We start from the raw sequence: 26,000 nt of genomic DNA, 5'->3' as shown, positions 1-26,000 counted from the left end.
AGTTTGATGTGGTCTGTCAGATACACATGTGACCACACCTTCCTCACCTATGAGATGTAATAAGGAGACAAGTGTAAGTGTATAAATAGACAAGTAAGTGTATGAATATATATAAGAGTAAGTGTATAGAGTAAGTTTATAAATAGATAAGTGTATAAAGATAAGTGAAAGTGTATGAATAGATAAGTAAGTGTATGAATATATATAAGTGTAAGTGTATAGAGTAAGTTTATAAATAGATAAGTGTATAAAGATAAGTGTAAGTGTATGAATAGATAGGTGTACATGTATGAAAAGATAAGTGTATAAATAGATAGGTGTACATGTATGAAAAGATAAGTGTTAATGTATAAATAGATAAGTTTAAGTGTATATAGATAGGTGTCAATGTATAAATATATAAGTGTATATAGATAGGTATCAGTGTATAAATAGATAAGTGTATATAGATAGGTATCAGTGTATAAATAAATAAGTGTATATAGATAAGTGTCAGTGTATAAATAAATAAGTGTATATAGATAAATGCCTCACCTGTACTAATAAGAGGTGTGAACCAGGGCCTGCTCTGTCTCTCAGTTTGCTGCAGCACGTTGACCTGCCTGTGATGGTGCCTGAAGTTGAAGGCCACTGTGCATTGGATGTAGTATTGAAGTAAGTTGTGGATATAATACGTTATGGTTTACTGGTTGTTACTCCCATCATCCTGATCAGACAACAACCTGTGGAAAAAATAAACACTATAAACGGTTGAACATTTCCCCCGGTTCCTCGTACTTTAATGGTGTGCCAATACACACGCCACCATAAACTAAATTTTATGAAGACAGAAATTGTTTTACTGCTATAGAACAAAAATAGAGCTTATGTTAATGCATGTAAAAGTAAAAACATACGTACATTCTCTTGAATAATGTCTGTGTTGCATGAGTATAAACCAATGCCGGGCCATATGTTGCAAAATGTTATCAAAATAAAAAAATCATGTAAATTGTTATCAATATTTACCAGGATAAATGTCAAAATATTCTGTCATTCATTGTACAGGCTTATTTCTGAGTGAAGGTTGTGTTAACCTACTCAATAGGCTGAGAAGGACAAACGTTCGGTAAACAACGATAACAGTAAAACCATATTATGTGTTATATCTCCTCACTGTACTTGCACAATTAAGTAGTTCTAGTACCTCTGCCAAGAAACTGTTATTATTTCACCTGTGTTTGTTTGTTAGTTAGCAGGATTATGGAAAAATTTCGGAATAATTTATCATGAAACTTGGTTGAAGGAGGTGGTATGGGTCAGGGGAGCACTCAGAATTGTAGACGTAGGTGTAGATCTGGTTCACGGAGGAGGGTCCAACAATTTTTTTTTTCAATTTCTTTAAGAGATGGGGCCCTTTTTTCATTGGATCTTGATGTAAAAGATCAGGAATATTTAGTGCAGTGATATTTATCAGTGTGTGCAATTTGGTGCTGATCAAAACAATATCAGACGTAGTGAATTTAAATATGGTCTCAAAAGGAGACTGTTGGACTTTGGGTTATCTGAATGCCGTTCTAGTATCCATATATATATTGAACTTTTGTTATGTTGTTATTGATAAAAATGATATAGTGGTGTTATTGTTTTATTGCCCTAGTTTATACAGTCTAATAGCTAACAGTTTATAAGACAATTGATATTCAGGAGTCAGTTTTGAAACGTCACATAGCTCTGGATGTAAATGAAACGTGGACTTGTTGGAGCTTTCAGCAGCATTGCATGGTCTTCTCAAGCAATTAGAGCTGGCTTATGTCTCAACAAGTGACCTGTGTGTGGAGAACATACTGGCAGATGGTCATGGATGGATCTGAGATGTCCCTCCTTCTCCATCCGACCCTGACAGCTGGTTGATGATTTCAGCCGTTTCACAGTTGAGGCTGTGACTTGTTTTGACCTTGTGAGTTTTCCTCTCTGTTGGGTGCACCACCAAATCATCTTAAATAGTTTAAGAGCTGAATCATCTTGACTTAAGACTTGTTTTACTTCTTGATTAAAAAACAAACCAGCTGCCATTTTTGTTTTACTTTAACAATTTGAAAAACAACTGGATATGTTTTCTTGCAGCTGGGTGGAGGAGGCTTTGAGTGTCTTCAAAAAGTGGGTTGGTTATATTGAATGATCTTTCATTAATGTGTTTTTCTTTCTTCCCACACCCAGCCTGTCAACTTGCCTAACAAGAGAGGAACAGTACCAATGGCAGGAAGGACACAAGCAAGAATATGGGAAGAACATGGATTCAACTAAATGAAAACAATTTTATTTGTGATCACCCACATCAGTGTGTCGCTGAATAGTTGTGATATAATTATATCTAGTGTGTTAAAAAATTATTCTTGATGGATAGTACAGAATGATGTACTTCTGTATGTCAGGGAGTTGTTACTAATCAGGGAGGCTCAGCTGAATTGTGCAATCTTGACTTATATGTTTTTCTGACATGTAAGACAGCTAAATTCTATGACAACACCGTTAAATGAGGTGTTTTCAGTATGGAATAATATAGCAGATTATATACATGGTCATTTACATACATTGGGGTCCAAAAGTGACAAGTAGAAAACTTTTTGGACCCCCCTTAATTTCTGTGAAATCATTTTTAGTATGGTACTGAACACAGCCTTCCACTATCTCTCTATTTTTAATTAAAAACCCTTAAAGGGACAGTTCACCAAAAAATCTCCTCACCACTTTGCTGATGAAGGGGTGGGTGAATTGTTTGAGTCCATAAAGAGAGGCGGTGGTCTAGTGGCAGAAACTTGGACTATGGGCAGGATTGATCCGAACCTGGATTGATCTGTCCAAAAATCCAAGAGTCTCCCTACCCTGTCTAGTGCACAAGATGGGTCAAAAGCAGAGATTAAATTTCCCTACCTGCATGAGTGTGCCTTTGCATGACTGTGCATGTGTTTGGGATGAATAAATGCATCTTAATCTTAATCTTAAAACACTTTTGGAGTTTCAGTGTTAAACAGCGTGCAGCCAAATGCAATACAATTGAAGTAACTGGGGACTACTTCTTCAAACAGAAAAATATGGCAGAAAATTGATGTAACATGCCTCCATACTGCTCATCCAATTGTGTGTAAACCCTGATATTCTAATTCGACTCGAAACATTGCATTTACATCAAGTTATTTGCCTATTATTTTTGGGTTAACAATCCCTTTAAATGAGTGTCACATGTCAAGACCCAAGGACCAATATTGACGTGTTATAATTGTATTTTGTTTTAAAATGTATAATTAAGTATTTGACGAAACTAAACGTTTTAGTAAAGCATCAAATCCGGTAACAAATGTCTCTACACCAAACTGAAAAACACTCATATAATTGTGAGTCACATTTATCCTTTAATTAAACATAATGAAAAACACCAAGAAGCAATATAAATGTTTTATTGGTTTACAAATCCTGGGATGCCCCCCGGAATATTCCTGTAGTATTTATCGTTGACATTATTAAACATAAAAATTATGAACATTAAATATTAAGGCACGATGAGCTTTGACCATTATCATGTTAATAAATATTTCCGATCTTTCTTGGAGCTTGTATAGGCTATAATGTTAGAAATAGTCCGATGAATTTTTATCATGACTATATTGAGATTTATTTCAGGAGGAAAATGATTTTTGTATAGTGAAACTGCAGTGTCTGTACTTTGGGACGCTCAGAATTCAGGCTCCATGACACTGACTATGAAGGTGCTCCCTTCTTCACTGTCTTAAATTTTTTTGAGGAAGATCATGGTGGAGTTTGTACTTAACTGCTATAGATGGTTAACCTATATATTGAATGACACAATAGTAATTCATTTAATGTAAACGTATCAAAGGACAAAGTATGAATGTATTTGAATTTATTCACACTTGAGTCATTCAATTAGAGCTCGTGAGAGTCAGCTTTTTTCTAGCACATTTTGGTAAAACGATCCTGCTCAATCCTTAACTGCATTTGTGGCTGCAGATTACGCAGCGGATCTGTTTGTCCATGTAAAGCCTTGAGCCTTAGCCGAACAACGGGTTGGCATCGTCTACCTTTAGACTTGACTTGAGAGAAGGAGGAGAGCGTTTTAAGAATGGGGGGGGGGGGGGGGGGGGGAGCATTCCCCTTTAAACAAGGTGGGCTGAGCTTATTTGCAGTTCTCGCTCCTATGGCAACCCAATAGATCAGCATCATGAATATTCACAGTTCACCAAAACGCACCCGTACTAATGGATCAGTGATGTCAGCGGTGCCTGGAATGCTCTCTTGTATTTGTCTTTTTCTTTGACTGGATGTGTCTGGTTGTTTGATGGCAGCTGGCAGGGCATCTGGTGAACAGAGCATCCTTCGTCTTGCATGACCTTTCCCTCGTCTCCGTATCACCGTCCGTCGGGCACATCCCCTCACATGTCACGCTAAGGTGACTTTCAAGCAGTTTTTTCCACTTTTTGCGCACAATGTCCAAGCGGCACAAAGATGAGCATCGGAGAAGCAGTGGCAAAGCGGTGCGTGCAGCCCGGCTGTGAGGACATATGCAAAGTGTCAGGTAGTGTTTTTGTGGGAAAGAGTGCGTCTCATCTGTTCCAGCAGAGCCACGGCGGTCCATGTCATGTGCAGCAGGCTTTCAGGGATTCAGATTAGCTCCAGACTGATCGCTCTCACACACGCACACAGGGAGCGCGGGGCTGGTGGCAACAACCGTCTCAACACATCCTAACAACAAACTGGATCTATTGCATTTTCTCCGCTGGGTCTCAATGTCATAATGGACAGGTTACACTCCTCCATGCGTAAAAGGCTCTACAGTTTGCCACAGCACATTGGACAGAAAGCATCCATAATGGGCGAGGGAGAAGACGCAGACAAGGACACCCGGAGGAAGAGCATCAGGATGAAGCCTCTGCCGTCGCCGACCTCTGGGGGAAGCTGCAAAGGCATCGGGGAGTCTAAAAGTGGGGAGTCCGTGATCATGGAGACGGACATGGGGAGACCGATGAAGACCAGCTCGAACGGAGACTGCCGGAGGTTTCGAGGCAGCCTCTCCTCCATCACGAGTCGGCATGTGCACGACTCGGACTCGGCGGAGGAGAGGCGCCTGATCACCGAGGGGGATGTCACCCCGAGCGAGGAGACCCCCCCCGGAGCCATCGGCGAGGGGCCGCCGGACCAAGGCGCGCAAGGGGCCAGCGGTGGCGGCGCTGCCCAGAGCGAGTCCCTGGGTCAGCAGTCAGGGTTTATAAAGTTGGACGGCATCGACCAAATTCTGCCGGACGACGAGAGATTATATCAGGCTGGGTTCATGCACAGACAGTTTGGAGCGATGCTTCAACCGGGGGTCAACAAGTTCTCTCTGAGGATGTTTGGGAGTGAGAAGGCGGTGGAAAGGGAACAAGAGCGGGTTAAATCCGCTGGATTTTGGATAATTCACCCATACAGTGATTTCAGGTATTCAGACACCACAACACATGTTCTCCAAAACAACACATGTTATAGAATTAAGCATTAACCTTAACGTGGCCGCCCTACACGGGCCCAGATGTTTCTCTCAGTTTGTTTATTAGGACATTAATCACCTAAAGAGGAGCCCAGTCATTGTTTTGCCCACCTCCATCACTTATAGTACCCTACTCCTTCATCCTGAAAGATTACACATCACAGTACAAATTGCTTTTCAGCTTTATAAAATGTGATATATTAAATTTAGGCTAAATTAATGACACATTTCAAGTGCTATTACTCAGGAGTAGGAATATATTCATTAGTAAGGAGTCCTGTAGACACACTGTGTTGTGTTTTGAAGCTCAACCTTTGTTAATTAGGCCAGTTTACCTAACTTGGGTAGATGCTCCAAATGGATAAATAATTGAATCCCTTTTAATAATTTCTTCTCCACCAGAATAAACATGTGTTCAGGAGACCTCATTTATCAAATTGAGGCCTTTAATTCACACTATCAAGCTGACATGTTGACTTTTCGTAAGCCTTTATTCATGGTATTTTTTTAAAGCAACTTTTTTCAATAATTTTACTTGAATTATGTGTGATGAATATTTTTAGTTGTAGAGCAACTTTGACTGGATCCACATGTTTTATGTCTATTTGAACAGTGTTGTCCCTGGTACTGGCAACAGCAGCAAATCTAGGTGAGAAAGTCCATGGCACTATTGTTGTCACACACGTTTCCTTGTTAATGTCCTTGACTATGTTATTGGCCACATACATCTGATTGATGGCCACACAGAGGCTCTAACTATTGAATATGAGTAAATTGAAGGTCCCTTGTCATTGCCTGCAAGATTTCTGGATATTACAAAGTTATTTTAAATATTGGATGAAATTTTATTGTTTAACTCAAATGCATACACAGGCTATCACTTGATTTATCAGATGTCCTGTTTGTAAGAGGTGACAGGGAACTGCACATGTATTACCAAAAACAGTCAAGGTGTGGCTTGATTCCACATACACTAAAGCATGAACAGGTGTGTCTATGAGCTTGATATTGTTAGATGGAGCTCATGATTGAAACATACATAATTCGTTTCCTTCAGCCAATCCACTTAAAGCGAATTTTACAAAGTACATCTACTCCGACAACCTCATACCTTGTATCGTGAGCAGGTAATGAACCTTAACCTTTTTTAATTGAAGACCTTCTCCTCTAGTTTAATAATTCACGCAAAACTATTTCATTACAAGCTGTGTCAGCCGTGGCATTTAGCTCACCAACGCGTCCCCTACCTTTCATTTCAATCCTGCGGAGACGTTAGCGTTGATGTAAAAGTATTTAGAGCAGTATCATCCCTGTTACACATACTGTAACATTTCTCCTTGTCTGTGACATTGAATGCTGTCTTGGCAGCTTGTCAGTGCTGGTTTTAATGACATGCGATATAGAAACTATCACTGACCACAAAAGGGTTCCGTTTTTTTTTTCTTTTCTCCCTCAAGAACAAGATTTCTGACTTTGAGAGACATGCGAGTTGTAGCGCGAGTTGCTCACAGGCCCGGGGTGTCAGAGGCAAAGGCTAAATAAGACTCTTCCTGGAACAGAGAACAGACACATTTATCTGCCGGTTTATCCTGAGAGAAGGGACGAACACTGGATGTTCTCTGATGAATTCTGGATTTAGGAAGAACTAGTGCGTCAGCTGTCTAAAGCTGTCATGAAAAGTCTTTGTTTTCTAAGTGAACTTTATGTGCGTATCATTTAGAGGAGCGATTAGTGTAAAATCAAGATATGATTTCTTGAAATACTTAACATCACACTTCAGCTAATCTTACCCTTGATACAGACACAGGTGATCAACTCTACTGTTTTATTTTGCAATCTGTCTTTGTTTTATTTTGCATTAACTTGCTGTCTGTCTCTACGAAGCATGTGTGTTTGCTCAGTCAAAACCTTAAAACAAGCACACATCTGTAAAAGGCATTTGGAACATATTGGTATCATGCTCATAACATTAAGACATCAAACTGGATGGTAACTATTATTGCCATATCTGCACATGACAGGTCGTAATAAAGAAGTGAGATATGTTTATGACAGTTTGCAATTTTTGTCATGCTCCTCCCAGTTGGTTGTGTTTCCTCTGACCCCACTGCTCTCTTACTCACTGTGCCTAATGTCACGAGGAAGGCTGATTTTGGGCTCGGAGAGTCTGTCCTGATTCTGAAAGGTCATAGATTTGGCACCAGCGGTGGGTTATGAAGTGTTTCTGAGCAAAGACGGTGAAACAGGGAATTCGTTTTACACCGCACTATGGTGGAAAGGATATACACGTTTCCCTCTCTGGGAGATGTTCTAAAGTAAATAGATAAATGAAAGTGCAGAGCGAGAATTGTTTGGAAAATTGAGGTTGAGCCACTAACCTGTTTAAGGGGTCCGAGGGTGGATACTGTATATTACCACAATTAACCATATGGGCAATCTGAGCTCATTTAGCTTGTGGTCCAAGTGCTCAACACTGATTAGGTAATCACTCCAGTCTACAATTAAAACCACACAAGTCACACTCAATCAGGAGAGTAGAACATTTTTTAGACTCTGGTAAAAGATTCTTGAGCAATTCTCTGTGACTAACATAGAAAAGACATCAATATAAACCAACAAGAATCACTCATTAAAGGAATTTAAATGATAAAAGGTCTTTACTGATGGAAGTCATTAGCTTTTTATCTGTATTAAAATGCTTCAAATAATATTTGAACCCTGTCTTCATGTTTGCCAGAAAATGCTTCATGTCAGTTAACACAGCATGTTGAGAGGAGCTACAGACCCTATTCTATTTTTAATGAACTAAACGAGAAACATGATACTTCTCAGAAACAGTTTGAGAAACAGGACAAGATTACTTTAATTAAAGTATACAAGGAGATGAGATGGGACCTTTTAATGGGGGCTACCGAGTCGAAGGGTCTCTGTGACTAAAAGTTGTATTCCCATGTCTGCATCAAAGCTTTGGCACTATAAGCTCAAATTAGAGTGTCACAAGGAATCACATCACTGTCATCACTGTGCCAGAATTCAGCAAAATCTCCTCTTGTCAAGTATTGTATAACGCTAAGAAGCAGGGGTGGAGCAATATCTTGCAATGGGGGAAAAGACGGATTAAAAATGGCATCATAATCCAATCTACAGCCTCAATTCCAGATCCAAAGCTGAACAGCTTCCTTCGATCCTGAACAAGCTTCTCCCAGTGCACACATGTGGTCACTTAACAGCAGGGTGACATCTTTAGCCATTGAAAAGAGGAAACAAGCATTCATACAAAATGACTGGTTAACAGAGTCATAAATAAGGATGGTTATTACTGTCCCTAGGCAGAAGATGACCGTAAAATATCTGTGGAGGTTTGATAGGATTGTTGAGCAATACATGTGATTGGTGCTGAGGTTACTGCATCCTCTCTGTTCCTCACTGAATGCCTCTGTGTGATAGCGGCTCTGCTTCTATCTCTATCATGAAAATGTGACTTTATGATTGTTGTTTGAAAGCTGATGTGCTCTACAAGCTGGCTGAGACCTTTTGCTGATGCGTGTCCTTGATCATAAAAAGGGGGGAAATCAAAGTCATAGAATCGCTACGCTCTGCTTTTTAAAAGAAACAGATTATTTCTCTGCTCGATTGGCAAAATGATATCCGTCTCACAGAAAGGATAATGCTCTATCTTTCCATGATGAAAACCAGGTGAGAGCCTATTGACCAGATTCTATCAATGCAGCAGCATTGTGCAGCGTTCTAGACAAATGATACGGCACAATATTAGAATGCATTCCTCTGATCGGCAAGTGCCTTTTTAATTATCTTGTGGTTCAGAGCCCAGAGGACACATCTGTTGGAAAGTCTTCCACATTTCCCTGGAGAGATAGAAGAGAAATGTCGCACATTAGAACTTATTTTTTGCACTGAAGGCTCTATTAGGCTCCCCCTTTTCCTTTCAGAACTGTTTAGCCAATGCCATCAGTGAGGGGGATCGGCCGTCCCGCAGTTTCTGTCAATCAGATAAATCCCTTCGCTACAGTCATGTGAATCCTTCCATCCACTCTGCAGAGTCCACTTTTCAACAGGCCTTTATTCTTCCTGCACATCCAGTTCTGTTTCCCAGAGGACATGTACCTAGACAGTAGCAAAAATCAATCCTCTGAAAAAGACATCTTCAGATTTTTCCTTCTGTAATTTTTCCTTTGCAGAGAATACACTAAAAGGAAGTAGAGCAAATGTAGCACATTAAGACTGTGATAGAGTTCAAGGGCGGTAACTTTTTGGCAAGTGTTACTAAATGAGACGGTTTTCTCTGTTTTAAAGGCAAATTGTACCTATTAATTAACCATTTTCTGCTCTGATGTTTTCTTTCATTTAATGAAGAGACTCATAGCATTTCTAATTTCCTCCATTACCCCATATAGAAAGATGTTTTTTTTGGAGGGGGGGGGACAGCTTCTCACACATTAGCATATCTACTGGAAATTTGCATATCTCAATCACCTAACTTAGACTGCCTTTGCGTTTTCTGAAAATAATTTCTATAGCTTTTATTCTTTTGATGAATTTTAAAGAGATATTTAAAATGATATCAAGCCTTAGTAGACACTAACAGGCCAAGGGCTTTGGGTTTTAAAAGCAAACTTACTGTACCAGTGAACACTTGTTAGTGCGTGTGGTCAGATTAAATAACATTCTCAATTTCAGTCAGGTTGATTACTGGTGATTTGAGACTGCGTATTGCTATTGATTTGTTTGGATCCTGCGGGGCCTCGGGCTTGCCATCGGTGGGGGTGGATTTATTGAAAAATGAGATGGAGAAACATACACAGCTGTGGCGAGGGTGATTCCCCCTCCCTGTGGCAGTGGCAGGAGTCTGAGTGAGAGTTACACAAAGGTCAAGATGAGGTTCTGGAGATGCAGCAGAGGAGACATAGAAACCCTGAACGTTTGGAGCCCAATTTCAACTGTTTTTTTGTATTTCTGTTTTTTGGAGAAGTAAGTCTCAATGAATGTGTTTTAGCTGACACAAATTTTTTAATGTTAACCTGATCAAGGCAATAATCTGAATAAGACACTACGATGTAAACAGTATTTTCTGATTACCTTATCCTGAATAAGGCCATACTCGGAATAAACAATAATCAAATCCAGACATTTGGATTTTTCTGACCTTAGTCACATTACGTAGTCATCATGTATACTTCTTAATCGCTTTGTATTTCACAGCATTTTGTAACATCGTAATACAGCAGTTACCAAATGCTTGCTGACTCACGTCCTGGGTATTAACAAGATGGAAAAATTTGAAGGAGGTTTTAAAACTGTAGAAATAAAAAAAGACATAATGGTGTAGTGGTTGTCATTTTTTAGTTCAGTTATATTTACCTAGTTGGTAGTTGGAATATTGGTTTCCATATAAACGTAGTACACGTACAGTAGATGAGGATTATGAGATCCACGTGAGATCAACATGCTTGAAATAAAAAAATGAAAGTCCATACTGCACTGTTGAAGTGATAAAAAAGGCTGCTTGAGATTAAACTGTAGGATGAATGACACTCTCTTCTCTTAAGTCTCCATTAAATAATTCCTCCTTTAATTTAGTGCGGGTAAAACAAGGGGATTACAGATGGTTCTGGCTGGGCCTGAAAGTGGGGTAATCAAAATAGGCTGCTGTGCTCAACCACGAATATTATGAGCCAAGAGATTATTACGACACAATTTATTTAATGGAGGGAGCCCAGGAAGGATGTGCATGCGTGGTCGGTGGGTGGAAGGTTGCCTGTCATAGTGGCAAAATGATTGAGTGGTACCATGTGACCTCCTCGCCAGGCACACTTTTGTGAGGGAGTGTGAAATCAGGACACGTGATGACAACTGTGTAAAAATGGCCCTTTTTTTTCTGCATGTTTGTACATTCCACCCAGAGAGAAACATAATTTTATTTGGCAGAGAGCTGAGTTTAACCTTGGGAAAGTAATCTCCAGGTGAGATTATATTGATTGATTGGACATCATATACATTTTGAAAATGGGAAAGCCAGCTGCAAGCATTTTCTGGGCCCCACGTGTCACCTAGCTGCTTTGCTTGATGTATTTTGGTCACCTGACACATATAATGTTATGTGTCCTTCCCGCTTCACCATCCTCTGCACTGCAACATCAATTTATAATCTCTCCAGGTGGATACACAGCACCGGGCGAGATCCTCTTTCAACACATTTCAGTGTCAAATGTATTTCCCTTGCCACTGGACAGATGTGATTATTGTCCCACTGACCACAGTTTCATGAGTCAGTTTCACTTATCTCAACGTTTCAGGTTTGGTCAATGTCGAAAATGTATTATCAGGTCACAATTGAAATTTCTTATATGAGACGTGAGAGAGACCAATTGACCTCTGTAGATCTTTGTGTTTTCGACATCAGATTCTGGTTAACATTCATTATTCATAGCTAATGTTATTATGTTACAGTTTATAGTTTGAGACCACTCTACCAATCTCTTGAATGGATAAGGGGTCTCAGACTTTTATACATGGTTTGACAAGTGGCTCATGCAGAGGAGAAGTTGTGTGGGAGAGACAGGATTTCTGCATGGTCTGAAAAAGTCTACAATTTAATAATCCTAATCAGGGCTGTGTATTGGCAAGGACCTCACGATATAATATATCAAAGTATGATGCGATACATATTGTGATATATATACCATGTCAATTGAAATGCATTTGCCAATATCATACAAAAGTGCTTATTGTGCCAATTAAAGGAATATAAATAAGTACTGTATGACTGAGTGTGATAGTGATACCTACTGTATGCTTCTTGTGTTTTCCTTTCCTGTGGCACAGAGGCAATTATTTTACACCCAAACGCAGCAGGGACTCTGCTCATAAATCTCACTTGAAACATTTAGTTTTAATTTGACTCTGACATGTAATCAGTGCCATAAGAAAGGCAATCAGCACAACACAGAGTCTATAGGTGTAATCTTCCAACGATACCCAAGAGGGCATTCTTTACTTTGATTACAGGCACTGCAGTGACTCAGGCTTCTGCATCAACTCCTAATTCATAACCAGATTATCCTTAATTCTCTCTGGTATTATTGCTTTCCTAACTGTGTAATGAATTTATTCCATATTGAAAAACATTTAAAAAGCAAAAAACAACTTGGTTTCCAGCAATCAACAGCACACTGTATTTTTGGGGAATTCTCAGCGTGGTTGGAATGAATTATTGAGATTGCTTTGGTGAAAGTACCTCCTGTGTTCTGTCGCTCCTCTCTGATGTCTGCGTCCTGGCACGCAATTTACACACAGACCTGGATGATACATTCCATTCAGCTCAGTTTTATTTGTATGGAATCAAATCAAAACATATATATCAAGGCACTTTGCAGAGAAAGGTTGAGACCTTGTGTTTTTATTGAGAGAAACCCAACAGTTCCCATGATCAGCAGCACTTAGTGAAAGTATAGAAGAAACAGTGTTTGCATGTACTTCACTTGGTTTGTTATTGCTTAGTCAGTAGCCAGATGGCTGGGATTTGCCAATTTGAACAAAGCTATGAGGTTCCATAGACAAACAGTCGCATTTTAAGGCAACTCAATGCACCACTGAATGTGACCTAATGCACAGACCAACCTAATACATGAAAGGACGTCCCTCTGCACCACATGCAGTTGAAATAAATTCAAGAATTACCTGCACACAACATTTTGACCCTGATTTGTCCTTGAGTTGGAGAAACATGTTGAGAGACTCCTCAGTGTTAACTTCTGCCTTAATCATGACTATAGGTTTTTATGTATTGTTTAGTAACCAAATCACCCCGTCCTATTGGTTGACCTCTGGGTGCATGCTGCATCCTCTTTTCCTCTCACATAGAGGTGGTGTATACCTCTATGGTAGAATATGCTGGTTGACCTTTTCAGCCCAGACTGTGTCCCAGGTGGATTCTCACATCCCTTGTGTCCCCCCCAATCAGATAGGAAATTGCCAAGATGTGAACCTGGCACTGACACGGTATGTTGCTTTAGGGGGTGGACGGAATAGAAGAAACGTCGTATCCAAAAGCACCTTGACACTTATCATTACCAAATCAGCTTAATGGGAAGGTTTTAGAAAGTTCAGTAACAATAAGAGTGTGCCAGGAATAATAATAGTACTGTAGCTGATGTATATAATGTGTTTGTGTGGGTGGGTACCTGTATGTTTTTCTCTGTGAGGACCATTTTGAGCATAGACTTTATAGAGTGAGGACTTTTTGGGAAAGTGAAGACATTTTGGTCGGCCCTCACTTTTTCAAGGGCTGTTTAAGGTTAGAAATAGGTTAAGGGTTTGGCTTTTTCATTCAACTATGATGGTTAAGGTAAGGGGAATGAGAATGGAAATCCTCACTTAACACTTAATCATCACAGTATAACACCAAGTCAGTTAACTTTCAGGTTTATTAATCTGTCCAATTAGGAAGCAAAAGTGATTGTGAATCAATTGCACCTGCTTTGGTGCAAATAACAGTGACTACAGGTGCAAAAGAGAGACAAACGCAAGACAACCCCCAAAAAGGGAAGGTTTTTTGGGGCAATTTCTCTCTCCTTATCCTTCCTGACTATTCTGGTCTAGTCTTGTGTTATGCTACTGTCCTTGTCACTACTTTTAACATGAGATGGTACCTGCAGCCCAATCAGGTTGCACAGGTAGTCCAGTCACAAGAAGGTTTGCTGTGTCTCCCAGCACAGTCTCAAGAACATGAAAGAGGTGCCCGGTGACCGGCTGGTACACAAGGAGAGCTGGACAGGGCCGAAGAAGGCCATCAACCCAGCCGCAGGACCTATATCTGCTCCTTTGTGTGAGGAGGAATAGGAGTAGCACTTCCAGAGCCCTACAAAATGACCTCCAGCAGGTTGATCGTGTACATGAGGGTGGCATGAGGGCCCGACGTCATCAAGTGTGACCTGTGCTCGCAGCCCAGCACCGGGCAGCTTGATTGACATTCACCAGAGAACACTTGAATTGGCAGATGTGAAATAGTCTGGAAACGCTGTGGTGAACATTATCCTGTCTATAACTTCATCCTGCATGACTGATTTGGTGGTGGGTCGCACATACCTACATGTCATAGCCAACGGTACCCTGACTGCTGTTAGGTATTGGGATGAAATCCTCAGAGCGATTTTCAGACCTGGTTTTCTCCTGGCGCAGGTCAATGCCCGGCCTCATGTGGCCAGAGTGTGTAGGCAGTTCCTGGATGTGGAGGGCATTGATGCCATTGACTGGCTCACGTTCGAACCCCTGACCCAAATCCAATGGAGCACCTATGAGGCATTATGTATCAGTGCAGGAGCTCATTGATGCCCTGATCCAGGTCTGGGATGAGATGCCCCAGGTTACCATCCACCAACTCACCAGGAGCATGCTCTGACATTGTCAGGAGTGCATACAGGCTAACAGAGGCCATACACCCTTCTGAGTCACATTATGAGTTGCCGTGATAAAAGTCACAAAAAGTGCCAAATTGACGTCTGTATGATGGAGCCACAGAGAGTTTGCAAATCCTCAAATATAATGATCCTTCAGGCTCTATACTTGTTGTTTACCTGCGACGTCCATCATTCCCTTGTTAATATTTCTATCTCAAGCATCTGGGCCCAGCCGACTTGGCAGGACAATGGCATTTCCACAGAGGACCTCTCCACGGTTTACTCTGCAAGAATGTATAGAAGGCTAAAGCACTTTGGAAACAGTGGGGTTTCCACTCAGAGTGGACAAGAGTCCAGTGCGCTGAATAAAGAACTCTGTGTGTCGCTTACAAGATTCGCAGGAAATGCTTCCCTGGATCAATGTGTTAGGCCTCGCTCCGCCACATGCTGTGGGTCTAGAATACTTAGACAAATGGCTGGATTATGAGACCTGCAGTGGTGAGAGACAGATTTTTCTCTCTCCTCTCCTATGTGTGTATTTGTGCGTGTGTGTATGTGTGTGATTTATCTTCACCATCTCTTTACGCGATCGCATGTCCTCTTTTACCGACACCAGTTGTGGGTTGTACTAAGTTATCCAGTGTGTGGTTGAATATAGGACAGAAGAAAAAAAAAATCAGATTTGATTAAATCTGTTTTAGTATTAATAAACCTCATACTAGAAGGTTGAATATCTGATTGGATGTGTTGTTCCCGTGTGGAGTTTGCATATTTTCCAAATTTAAGCAGATTGGGGTTAGGTAAATTGGAGACTTTAAATGGACTATAGTTGTGAATGGTTATTTGCATCAGCTATGCGATAACCTGGTGACCTGTCCAGAATGTTGCCCGCCTCTCACCCAATGTAATTGGCTCCGGCCCCACAGTGGCCCTCATAGGATAAGCAGTAGATAATACATGGATGGATGTACCTCAAAATTAATTTTTCCATTAAAAAAATGTTTTCGGAGAGATAGTGTTACGTTTCCAAAGCTACACCTCGAAGTAAAAACAGATGATCTCTTTAGAGAGCGAACTCCCCACACTCTCTGACTGTGCCCTCATGTTGTACAGAGTCTAATTTTCTATCTCTATTTCCTCAATTTTTTTTCTTTTTGAGCCCCTGCTCTTCCTCTCACCCTTTGACCTCAGATTAACATTTCGGACATGGAAAGAAAAGCCTTTCGTTGCAGGCGCTCCATTTGCTGATTGCAGCCCCTGAAGTAGTGAAGATAATAGCCCGGCACTGGTGCAGCCTAGAACAAGGGCGTGATGGTCTACTGCCTGACCAGCAGCCGGTATTACACACTGTATTTTATAATAGCACTTCATCTATTTAAGAGAAAGCCCATTGCGCCATCTAAATCGCCCCCTGGCTTTCTCCTGTTCAAGTGTGGGCAGGTTGCTGGTGGAGTATATATTTATGATGTGTTCAGCAGTTGGGAGGCTCTTGCCTATGTTTTTTCTGCCACACTCTGTGGCTGGCTGACAGGGAAACCCTCTGAGATGACCCTAAGGACCTTGTGAGAGATAGCAAGGCATTGTGATAAAACATAGATGCAATTAGTGGCAGGATGAAAGGCCACAAAGCCAGAGTGCAGATACTGCCACATGCTAGTGGATAAGTGGATGCTGATGGCCCCTGCTAGAGAGCTTTCTTTACTCTCCGCTTCTTTACTCTGCCACTCACTGTCTCCCTGTTTACTTTTTTTCTCCTGAGACTGCAGATTACCTTTGTACAGTTTTTGTTTCTCAGAGCAGATTGTCAGCAAGTTCTGCTCTGTGAAGCTGGGAAGGACTCTGTGGGGCAGCGGAGACGAGGACAGGGACACTGAGTAGCCACTTGAGGGACCGGGCAGAGCATGTCCATCAACAGCCCCAACCCAATAAATAGAAAGTATCCCAGTGGGATGTGAAGGGGGCCAGAAAGAGACTTCTTGTGAGCATTCTTCTCAGTGGGCTCCCCTGATAACATCCGGTTATTTTTCAAAGTACCTCTGTTGATTTCATGATTTAGTCAGAGCTCTTAAGTGCACACTTCTGAGCTCTTCAAACATCACTGCAAGTTTATCGGCTGGACTTCTTTCATTGAGTGGATCTGGGGCATAATCTTGAGTGTCTGGCGCCAATGCTACAGATGACCCTGTAAAATCCGTACCCTCAATCTGTGATTTTGAATAAAGTTGAAGTGAATCGAAGCCGTTTAATTCCAATCAATTCTCGTATTATCACACAAATGAATGATTTTAATATCTTTTAAAGCATTAATGGAGGATTATAAGAGGGATGTGCTGTTATTTTGGAAATACACCCTGTGATCCACTTAGAAAATTATGTTTTACATCAGTTGAAGCCAAAATCCCCATAGAACACTTAATTACACACATGTAGACGTGGGAGTAATTTTAAGTAAAAAGTATCTAATAACTCAGATTTAGATGCTTTAGTCTGTGCTTTGAAAGATCTGTCAATCAATTTTAGATTGGCTGAACTTTTTTTTTTTACAATTGCAAGTGCAAAGAGTCAAACACCTATCAATCTAATATTTACAGAAATCTGTGTCTGTCTGACTGGCTCCCATATCTGATTTACCTCACACTTGGTAAGTGTATTGGTAAAGGCCCAATTTGGTCACACATGCATTTGATATTTATAAAATTTGAATAAAAAGGTGAGCAGCGCCCTGTAGCAGCAGCAGCTGGGACTCATCAATGACAATGGCAATAACAACAACAAGTGATTATCCAGTCGAGGTACTGAGTCGAGCTTTGCTGAACTTTGAAAAGACAGCAGTTGAACAGATCTTTGTACAGCAGCAGCTTCAGGGTTCTGTGGACTGAGTCCAGCAGCAGGTTTTTACTTGCCGTGGCTCAACTAGAGCATGCCACTTTTTCGGTTTCAGAAATAAATCCACAACCAGCATCACCACAGGCCAAGCAAACAGGCCATTCCAAACAGCCGTGTTTGGAACAGGCATTGCACTAGTCTGTTCTACTTCAGTAGATGTGACATTGGCCTTCGTATTGTCTTTCTGTTGTCAATGTTGAATTACAGTCCCAGACAAAGCTCTAGAGGTGAATGAAAGATCATGGTCTGTGCCCGTATACCTTGATGTCCTACTAGTAAGAACCACCTGTAATCTTATTTATGGATCTCTTTAAGCATTGTTAGCAAAGGTTGACTCCTTACAGTTCATTTTTGCTAGTCCTCTCCCCTTAGCAGTGTGGTTAAAATTTGACCTGGTGAGACTTCTGAAATACAGAGATCTGAGAATAAAAGTCTTTTAAGTGTACTTTATTCCCTGCAAGGAAGGTCAGACAAACATACTGCATGCGAAGAGCATTCTGCAGAGGGAATGAAAAAGAAACATTCCCAGGCATGTGCTTTTATGCAGATTTGGTAAAGGGGTGAGATGTGTGTGTGTGTTAAGAGTTGAAATATGTGTGTATGTGTGTGCACGTGTGTGTGTGTGTGTGCGTGTGTGTGTGTGAACCAGGTGAAAAGTAAAATCCCTGCATGAGATAAGACAAGGTGAAGGCCCAGTCTCATATTTGTGAATCTGACGTCATCTTGGCAGTTACACAAGCAGAAATGGTATACATGAACAGAGATAATATATAATATAGTATAGTGGTATACTTTTCCATTACAGCAGATATTTAGAAAATCCCCCCTGTCTTCTCTTAGCCTAAGGTTGGGGAGATTTGCCTCAATACCTCTGATGAAATCTTCTAAGCCTGAGTTTGATAAAACATTGTGCCTCAACTAAATATAGCCACCTAAGACTGCACACAGTCCCAGTGTCAGTGATGTGCTTGCAGTGTGCCTGCCGGCTGTGCTTAGCAAAGACAGCAGCGTTATGACAGTTCATTGGAGCAGGTGACACCAAAAATAGGATTAACCCTTTTAACCGGAATTTCTTTTTTGTTTCTCCTCAACAGTCATATCTTGCTGTGTTTGACAACTGGCTTGTTAAATAACCTTTGGTTTACTTTTTTGGGACAATACACAATAGAATACACGTGGTTTGTTGTTACAGATGTTCTCCCATTAAAGTGTGACAGGCTTTAACATAGCTCTCCTCTCCCTGTGGCTGTAGCTTACGTAAAATTAAATGATTTTTTAACCTCTCACAAAAGCCTTTTTTATGCTTAATTGAATTCACTCCACTTCTTTTATTCATTCAAAAATAGCATCAGGCTTCATTTGGCTGGTGCTGTGTTTGCTCTTGTTAACCTGGTGCCAAAACAATTATTCGTGCGGTTTCAATGTAGGCCAGCAGCAAACAAGTGTTTTAACCTAAATACCACAAATATAATAATAATAATAATTATTGTTGTTATTGTAATTTATTTTTGATATTTTCTCTTCAAGAAATTACTCTAATAACATAGTAATATGCTAATTTCATAGATAAACTCAACTGAAATTTATTTCACATACCCCTTAACCTCAATTAAACAATGCCCTCGGTTTATAGCTGAATAAAAAAGAATATTGATTTTCCACTTAATTGTAGTTTTATTTCAATGAAAATATTTCCAAGCCAATCTCTGTATGTATGGTTCTTCCCCTCTTGGTACATCTGTGCTGGATGTTGAGTGGGGGCAGAACTGGTTCACTTTGAGCTACGTGTTGTGTCATACGGCCGCTTTGTGTGGAAATCAAGTCATTACAATGTGGACAGAATATTAGTGTGTGAATTCTACTTAATTTTGTCCATGCCAGAGAGCTAATGCAGACTAACAGCTGTCTGCAGATATCAGCCTGTTGCCAGTTAACACAAACAGTGCAGAGGATTTAGTGAGCAGACTTGCAGCTTCTGGCCTGTCACAGCTGTAAGTTAAGTGATCATTAAAGTGGACGTCTGTCTGTAAGCAACATCTAATGCAGCTTTCACAAACAAAAAATATGATTTTTTAAACAAAGATGTTTACAAGTTATCCTTTACTAGAAGAATACTAGCAATAGTCATTCAAAGTGTCTTAATTTAATTATCAAAGTAGATTTTTTCTGACATCTTGTCATTTGTGGTCATTGAATTCATTTCTGCTCGGTAGCAAAACTTTCCTCTGAACATTCAGTGCTGTTGTGTGCTGTTTATCTGGCTTAGCCTGCTGAGCTAACAACAGAGAAACAGTTCCAGTGAAATACATGGGTTTACACCAACACTTACATATAACGCAGTCCTCTTCATGGTGATGCACAGGTCTGATAGGATAAACTGTCAAATGTGATTGATGCACAAGATTTACCTTCAAAATACCTTTCCTTTCAAGGTCATGGTCAAAGTTTTCTTTTGTTTGTTTCCTTATCTTTTTAATAGAAATTGCTCCAGCATTGAACGTTTCCAAAAAGAAACATGTGATATTTTTTCTCTCATACCTGGAGTTTTGGTATTTAAATATATGTTTGACTGACGAGAGAAGACAGGGTTTGTGGGAGCTGTGTGTTGATGTGTGTTTGTCAAAATGAAACAAGGCTGTTTGTGCGGAGTTCGGAGTCAGAATTTCAGGCATAGTCTGAGCAGGACCCTGATAACAAAAATCTTCCAAGACAAAATTGGAGCAAGCAAACACACACAGCAAGCAAATGAATTATTCAACAAAGAAACAGCTTTTTTATGCAAAAACAGATACATTTCAATCATTTGATCAGCGCAAATCACATTTACAGTGCACACAATGTTGGCTGGTGTCCTTGTGCGTGAATGAGTGCATGTGTGTGTTAGTGTGTGTGTGTGGAGAGCACTCATTTTTCCTCTGCTGTTCCCATTCAGTCATGTAATAAAAGGGGGACACGTTTAAATGCTGTCTGACACTTTTACCTGACATGACAGATAATGTTGCTTGTATGTGACGCCATCATTCTCCCAGCATGGTGGCCAACAGATAGACATCTCTTCAAGAGAAATAGAAAAACAAGAGTGCACATATGCATAAACAAATTCACATACTCTCCCTGTATATATATATATAGCACTATATATAACCTATCCACGTGTCTTTTGTGTCCCTTGTGCCTGCCACCTCAATTTAAACATCTGGGCTACTGTGAAAGGTGAGCGAGTGTCCATCTCTGGGTCTCGGTCTCTTACAGGTAGGCGTGTGCTGTGAGGGTGAGGAGAATGAGAGAGGCTTATCGTGTAGGGACATGCACTCTGATGGTGACAACATGTTCCTGCTGTCCCTGGTCATCCAACAGGAGAGCCGAAAGGGCTGCAGTCTCTGTCCCTTCAGACTGCAAAATGTCAGGGATCCCTTCATCAGTTCAGCGAACCCTCAGCATCATAGTAAGGTGCGAGCCATGCTACTGCGCCTCTTTCACAGTGTTTCCAGTGTTTGTCAGCTTATGCTGGTCCCATTTAAAGAAATAAAATAGTTTCACTCGAGTCCTGCAAACAGACCAAGTCTAACTTTTATTTTAGCCATTTTTTCTAATCATTAAATCAGTTTCTTGCATTTATTCCCTCGTTGCGCAGCAACAATTAAACACAGTTTGTGCCAAAGGCTGTTTCAGGAGGTAAAGAGTGTTGCCCATTATCCAGAAGGTTAGGTTTCAATTCCCAGTCTTCCCATTCAGTGTGGATAAGATACTGCGCCCCAATTTGTACCCGACGGCTGTGACAGCAATATGTGATTGTGTGCTGCACATAAATTTGTGTGAATGGGTGAATGGCCAAATTGTACAGTAATATAAATACAGACCATTTAACACATACAGCTCTGAGGTTCTCCGGAGATTCATGGATGCATGAATAGAGTTTTGTCTTTTATCAGATGTTTTATTTATTTTCATGTGAGGTTTTTTATACTCAATGGTTTCAACAAAATTCAAGCCCTAGTTAGAGTCTCTACTTAACCTAGCTCCAATCTGCATGTCTTTGGACTGTCAAAAGAAAGTTGAGTACCTTGACAAACCCCACACAGTCACTGGGAGAACCTGCAAACTCCACACAAAAGAAACTTGGAGACCAGTAACCTTCTTGCTTGACCTCTAAAACTATATAAATAATAAATAAATAGGACGTTTCTATCTCCATCCACGCTTGAGAGTATCACCTTCATATCACCTCTGCCAGGTCATTGTATTTAGCTTTTATTTTTCCTTGAAGATCGGTTGTTCACCAGCATGCAGTGTGGGTCTGTGATTTTGGGATGCACAAAGAGATATGAAATTGTTTAATGCTGTTGAAACGTCTTCCCTAACATCCCGCACTGTATTTATAGAACAATATTCCTCCATGTCAGGGTCCCGGTGCATAATAAAACACAGTAAATGGATCCTTGCTATGTTTACGTGGACTGACCTCCATTAGCAAGCAACCGCAGAAGTGACATTTACTCTACACAAGCACGCACACACGCACATGCACACACTCAGCATGTGTAGATTACATGTACACAAGAAAAATAGAATACATCAGGACTGCTACACCGCACTTTGAAATTCTGCATGCTTAGTTACTTGTCCCAAAATACATTTAGGGGTCAGTCTCGGGATTTCCTTAACTTTCATACGGATCTCTGCACCTGAATGATTGGTTTTATTGTGAAAATAAATTTGATGGTATGGTACCATGAAAAATGACAAAGATGATGATCTTTCTTGTTTTTCTCTTTTATGTAGGAATAATTGTCATGACTTCCTCTTTGTATTCGGTAAGATGCTTCTGTACTATGAGCATACAGCAGCTGCTGTTAATCTTACCAATCCCCATACTCCTATAACCAGTGAGGCTTGCTCAAACAGGTGGCAGCTGCGGCTCTGTTATGTCAGGGTGACATTCAGAGGTCTTAAATAGCATTCTGTCTTGTTATTCCTCCTGTAAAGATGTTGAGGAACTCCCGTCTGGTGCTGTTTTCTCCTTCTTTCAGTTTGTTTCCTCACTCTGTCATTCATACATTAACATCTAACAGCTGGCTCAGGTTTTGCTAAAAGGTTTGACATCTTTGTCAGGCAACCACAACCATGGCATGTCTTTTTTTCGTTGTTCTGAAAGCCCCCCTGTTGTTGATCTCAGAGTGTGTTTAATTGTATTAACCACAGTAGCTGCGTGGCTCCGGGGATGGCAGTGTTAGTGTGTCGGCGGTATCAAGTTAAAGTTTCCATGGCAAACATGATATCTGCTAAACATGTTTGCTTAAGCGTGTTAGTGTTGTCACTACAAGGGCCCCAGTGTGCAGCGTCACAGAGCTGCTGGCATGTTACTCTTGTCATTATGTACTTGCGAGTAACTTATGCATTTGGTATGCATTTTATAATGAACACATTTACCGCATGAGGATTTGCTGCTGCTATATTGTATTCATAGATATGTAGTTTTTTTTGTTTTTTTTTAAAGTGGGCAGCATATAGTTGTTGGCACTGGTGCCTCTCTATGGCCTTTGACAGGACTCTTTCTGTGTGGAGTTTCCATGATCTGCCTCTGTATGTGGTGTTTTTTTCAGGTTAATTGGCGACTCAAAATTGTCGGTAGGTGTTAATGGGATTGTCTCCACATACCTGCTTTCAGACATGCACTGAACATCCAGTGAATGTTCTCCTGACGAGTGAATATTCTGTGTGTGAGCACGCAAATGTCTGAATTAGTTTCTCCTGCACATTCTCCGAGCCCATGTGAGAATGCAGCAGGATATTGTCCAGAGAATTCAGTGTGAGCGAGTTGGTGCGTTTATTGACGCACTAACATGAGACAAACAACAAAACTGAAGAAAACAACAAGAATACAAATATCTCAGGATGAAAAATAAATGCTGTACACACAGAAGACGCTAAAGAAGTGGTCGATGTGCTGTGAAAACAAATACACTTGGGGGTGCTGGAGCCAATTCCAGCTGACATCGGGGAAGAGGCATGGTCTAGAAAATGGATGCTTTTTATAACCGTCTTCTTTTTGAATACCATCTTAAAGGACAATGCCTCAGTTTTTTACATAAGTAAACCCATTCTCTACAATGGATTTTCATTTCCACTAGCCAAGGAATTCCATATGCTGTCTAAGATCAGTAAAACTAGCTTTGTGTAATTTGGCTTGGTACTGCAGTTTTCACTTAAAATGCATTGCTGCACGATAATGTGACCTTAAAAGAAATGAAAGCAGTGTTGATGTTCATTGAGATGGATTAAGACTGATTTTATTATAGTGAAACAAATGAAAACAAGTGTAGTTTGGAAGAAGGGAAAAATACATCGGGCTGTTTTAAACACTACACTGATCATTGGCTGTTTTGTTAAGTATTTGGTTGTAAAGTAGCTGCAAAAATGCAAAGACACTGACACATTAATTCAATAGTGTAGATTAAATTTATGTGTGATCACAGCTGAGGTAAACAGCGACGCTAAAGTGAGGATTTTCTGCTGTAACAGGTACTGAAAGAAAATGATTATCTTATTTCAATGTTAGCAGACCATGTCAAGTGCTGGGAGCACTCCTATTAGCACGCTGTGTAGCTCATCCACATGCACAGGCTATCTAGCGTTTGTAATATCAGGAAACATGGCATTATGAAGAACAAATGTCATTACCTATGTTTGCATTTCGTGCTTTGAAGTTTTTCCTTGTCCTTTCGGGGTTTCAGTCGTAACATGAGCAAACACAGTGGTGGCGAGGTTTGTCTAAATATAACTCCACTTGACAACAGAAGACACCCTTTTACTTTGAAGAATTCCAATTACTGTCACCACTTCCTCAGTGTGAGTGTGTGTGTGTGTGTGTGTGTGTGTGTGTATGTCTGAAATAGTCATGAAACCTAGATGTGTGTAATGTATCTTTATGTATGCATGCACTTGTAAACTGTAATTCCAAGCACATTACAACATGGGACATGGCAGCTTGTGTAGTTTTCATTTTTCTTGCTGAAAGTGATGTAAAGCCTGTCCATAGATTTCTCATCCCCTGAGACAAACATGCCAAACAATGTCATAAGAAATGTAAAGCTATTCAAGTTTTTATTTGAGACCTGAAAAATAAAATGGAATTAGAATATTACTTACAAATAAAGATTTGCTGCATCAAAGTTTGCATATACAAAAAAAAAGACCTTTCTTTAATAGCAATATGGACATAAATGTTTTAGAAACATCGATGGGGATATTAAGGAATAGCGGTTAGGTTCTTTGAGTTAAAATGTTTATCGCACATCACAAGCATCAGACAAAGAGAAAATTCTATTTTAGATCCAACTAATCCATTAAAGTTAGTATTGGTATATTGTTCCCTGAAAAACAGCTTTCTAGCAGTTGTCAGTCAGTGCATGGTACCCTTTACTTTAACACACCGTGAATGAACTATGAAATCAATAGACATCAGGTGCAACAAAGTAAAAGAGCGGTTAATACCTGCGGTGCTCTAGCCAACTTCCAGGAAAAATGTATCTCCTACCCTGGTTATGTATGTAGCATAATGTCTTCTTTATATCTTATGGCCCCACTCTTAAAATTGGTTTTTGCTCAGAGACAGACCTTTATGTCCCAGTTAACGGTGGGTGGATAAATCATAGGAAGCTCACTGGGCCAGTGCACAATGCAGAACTCCTGCCTGTGGTACATTGTGTGGAGCATCCAGGATATATCACCTTTAACACAAAAGACCCAATCTGGATTCAATTACTAAGCCAGCCAAGAGTGCAATTTATATCCAAACTCGGAAGTTTGGAAGATGAACGAGGTCACAGCGCAGGTTGTAATTAACAGTTAACCCTCACTAACCTTTGAGTTGTGATTTACGATTTTAACACAAATAGCTTGCATTATGTTGAGTTGTCTGCTGGCATGGTGGAGGTTATATATTTGTTATTATCCATTTTCATAGTGTATTGTTGCAAGTTTGCTTTCACCACACTGCACAACACCAAATGCATGCCTCATAAATTGGAGAGTGAATCCAAAAAACACTAACTAAACGTCAAGTTCTGTTGATGTCCTAATAACTTCTGATTAGTGTTGGTTTTTAGTGTTAAGGTGCAGTTTGAAGGAGGTCAGCAGGGGAGTGGTTACTCTGGCATGACACGAGGCAGCCTAAA

The 26,000-nt window shown here is 40.3% G+C and overlaps 1 protein-coding gene across 1 annotated transcript in view; it reads left to right on the top strand.

The window, feature by feature from the left end:
* The first annotated feature begins 4,749 nt into the window (after positions 1 to 4,749).
* hcn4 (hyperpolarization activated cyclic nucleotide-gated potassium channel 4) overlaps positions 4,750 to 26,000 on the top strand; it is a 68,237-nt gene continuing 46,986 nt past the window's right edge. The window contains exon 1 of the mRNA XM_053421065.1: positions 4,750 to 5,472. Within this exon, the coding sequence (XP_053277040.1) occupies positions 4,793 to 5,472 (680 nt within the window). The 5' untranslated portion in view covers positions 4,750 to 4,792. The remainder of the gene's footprint in view (positions 5,473 to 26,000) is intronic.

The sequence above is a fragment of the Pleuronectes platessa genome, chromosome 1, assembly GCF_947347685.1.
Source record: "Pleuronectes platessa chromosome 1, fPlePla1.1, whole genome shotgun sequence".
Classification (NCBI taxonomy): Eukaryota; Metazoa; Chordata; class Actinopteri; order Pleuronectiformes; family Pleuronectidae; genus Pleuronectes; species Pleuronectes platessa.
The sequence above is the reverse complement of the archived record's forward strand: the minus strand, read 5'-3'. Positions and strand labels throughout refer to the sequence as shown.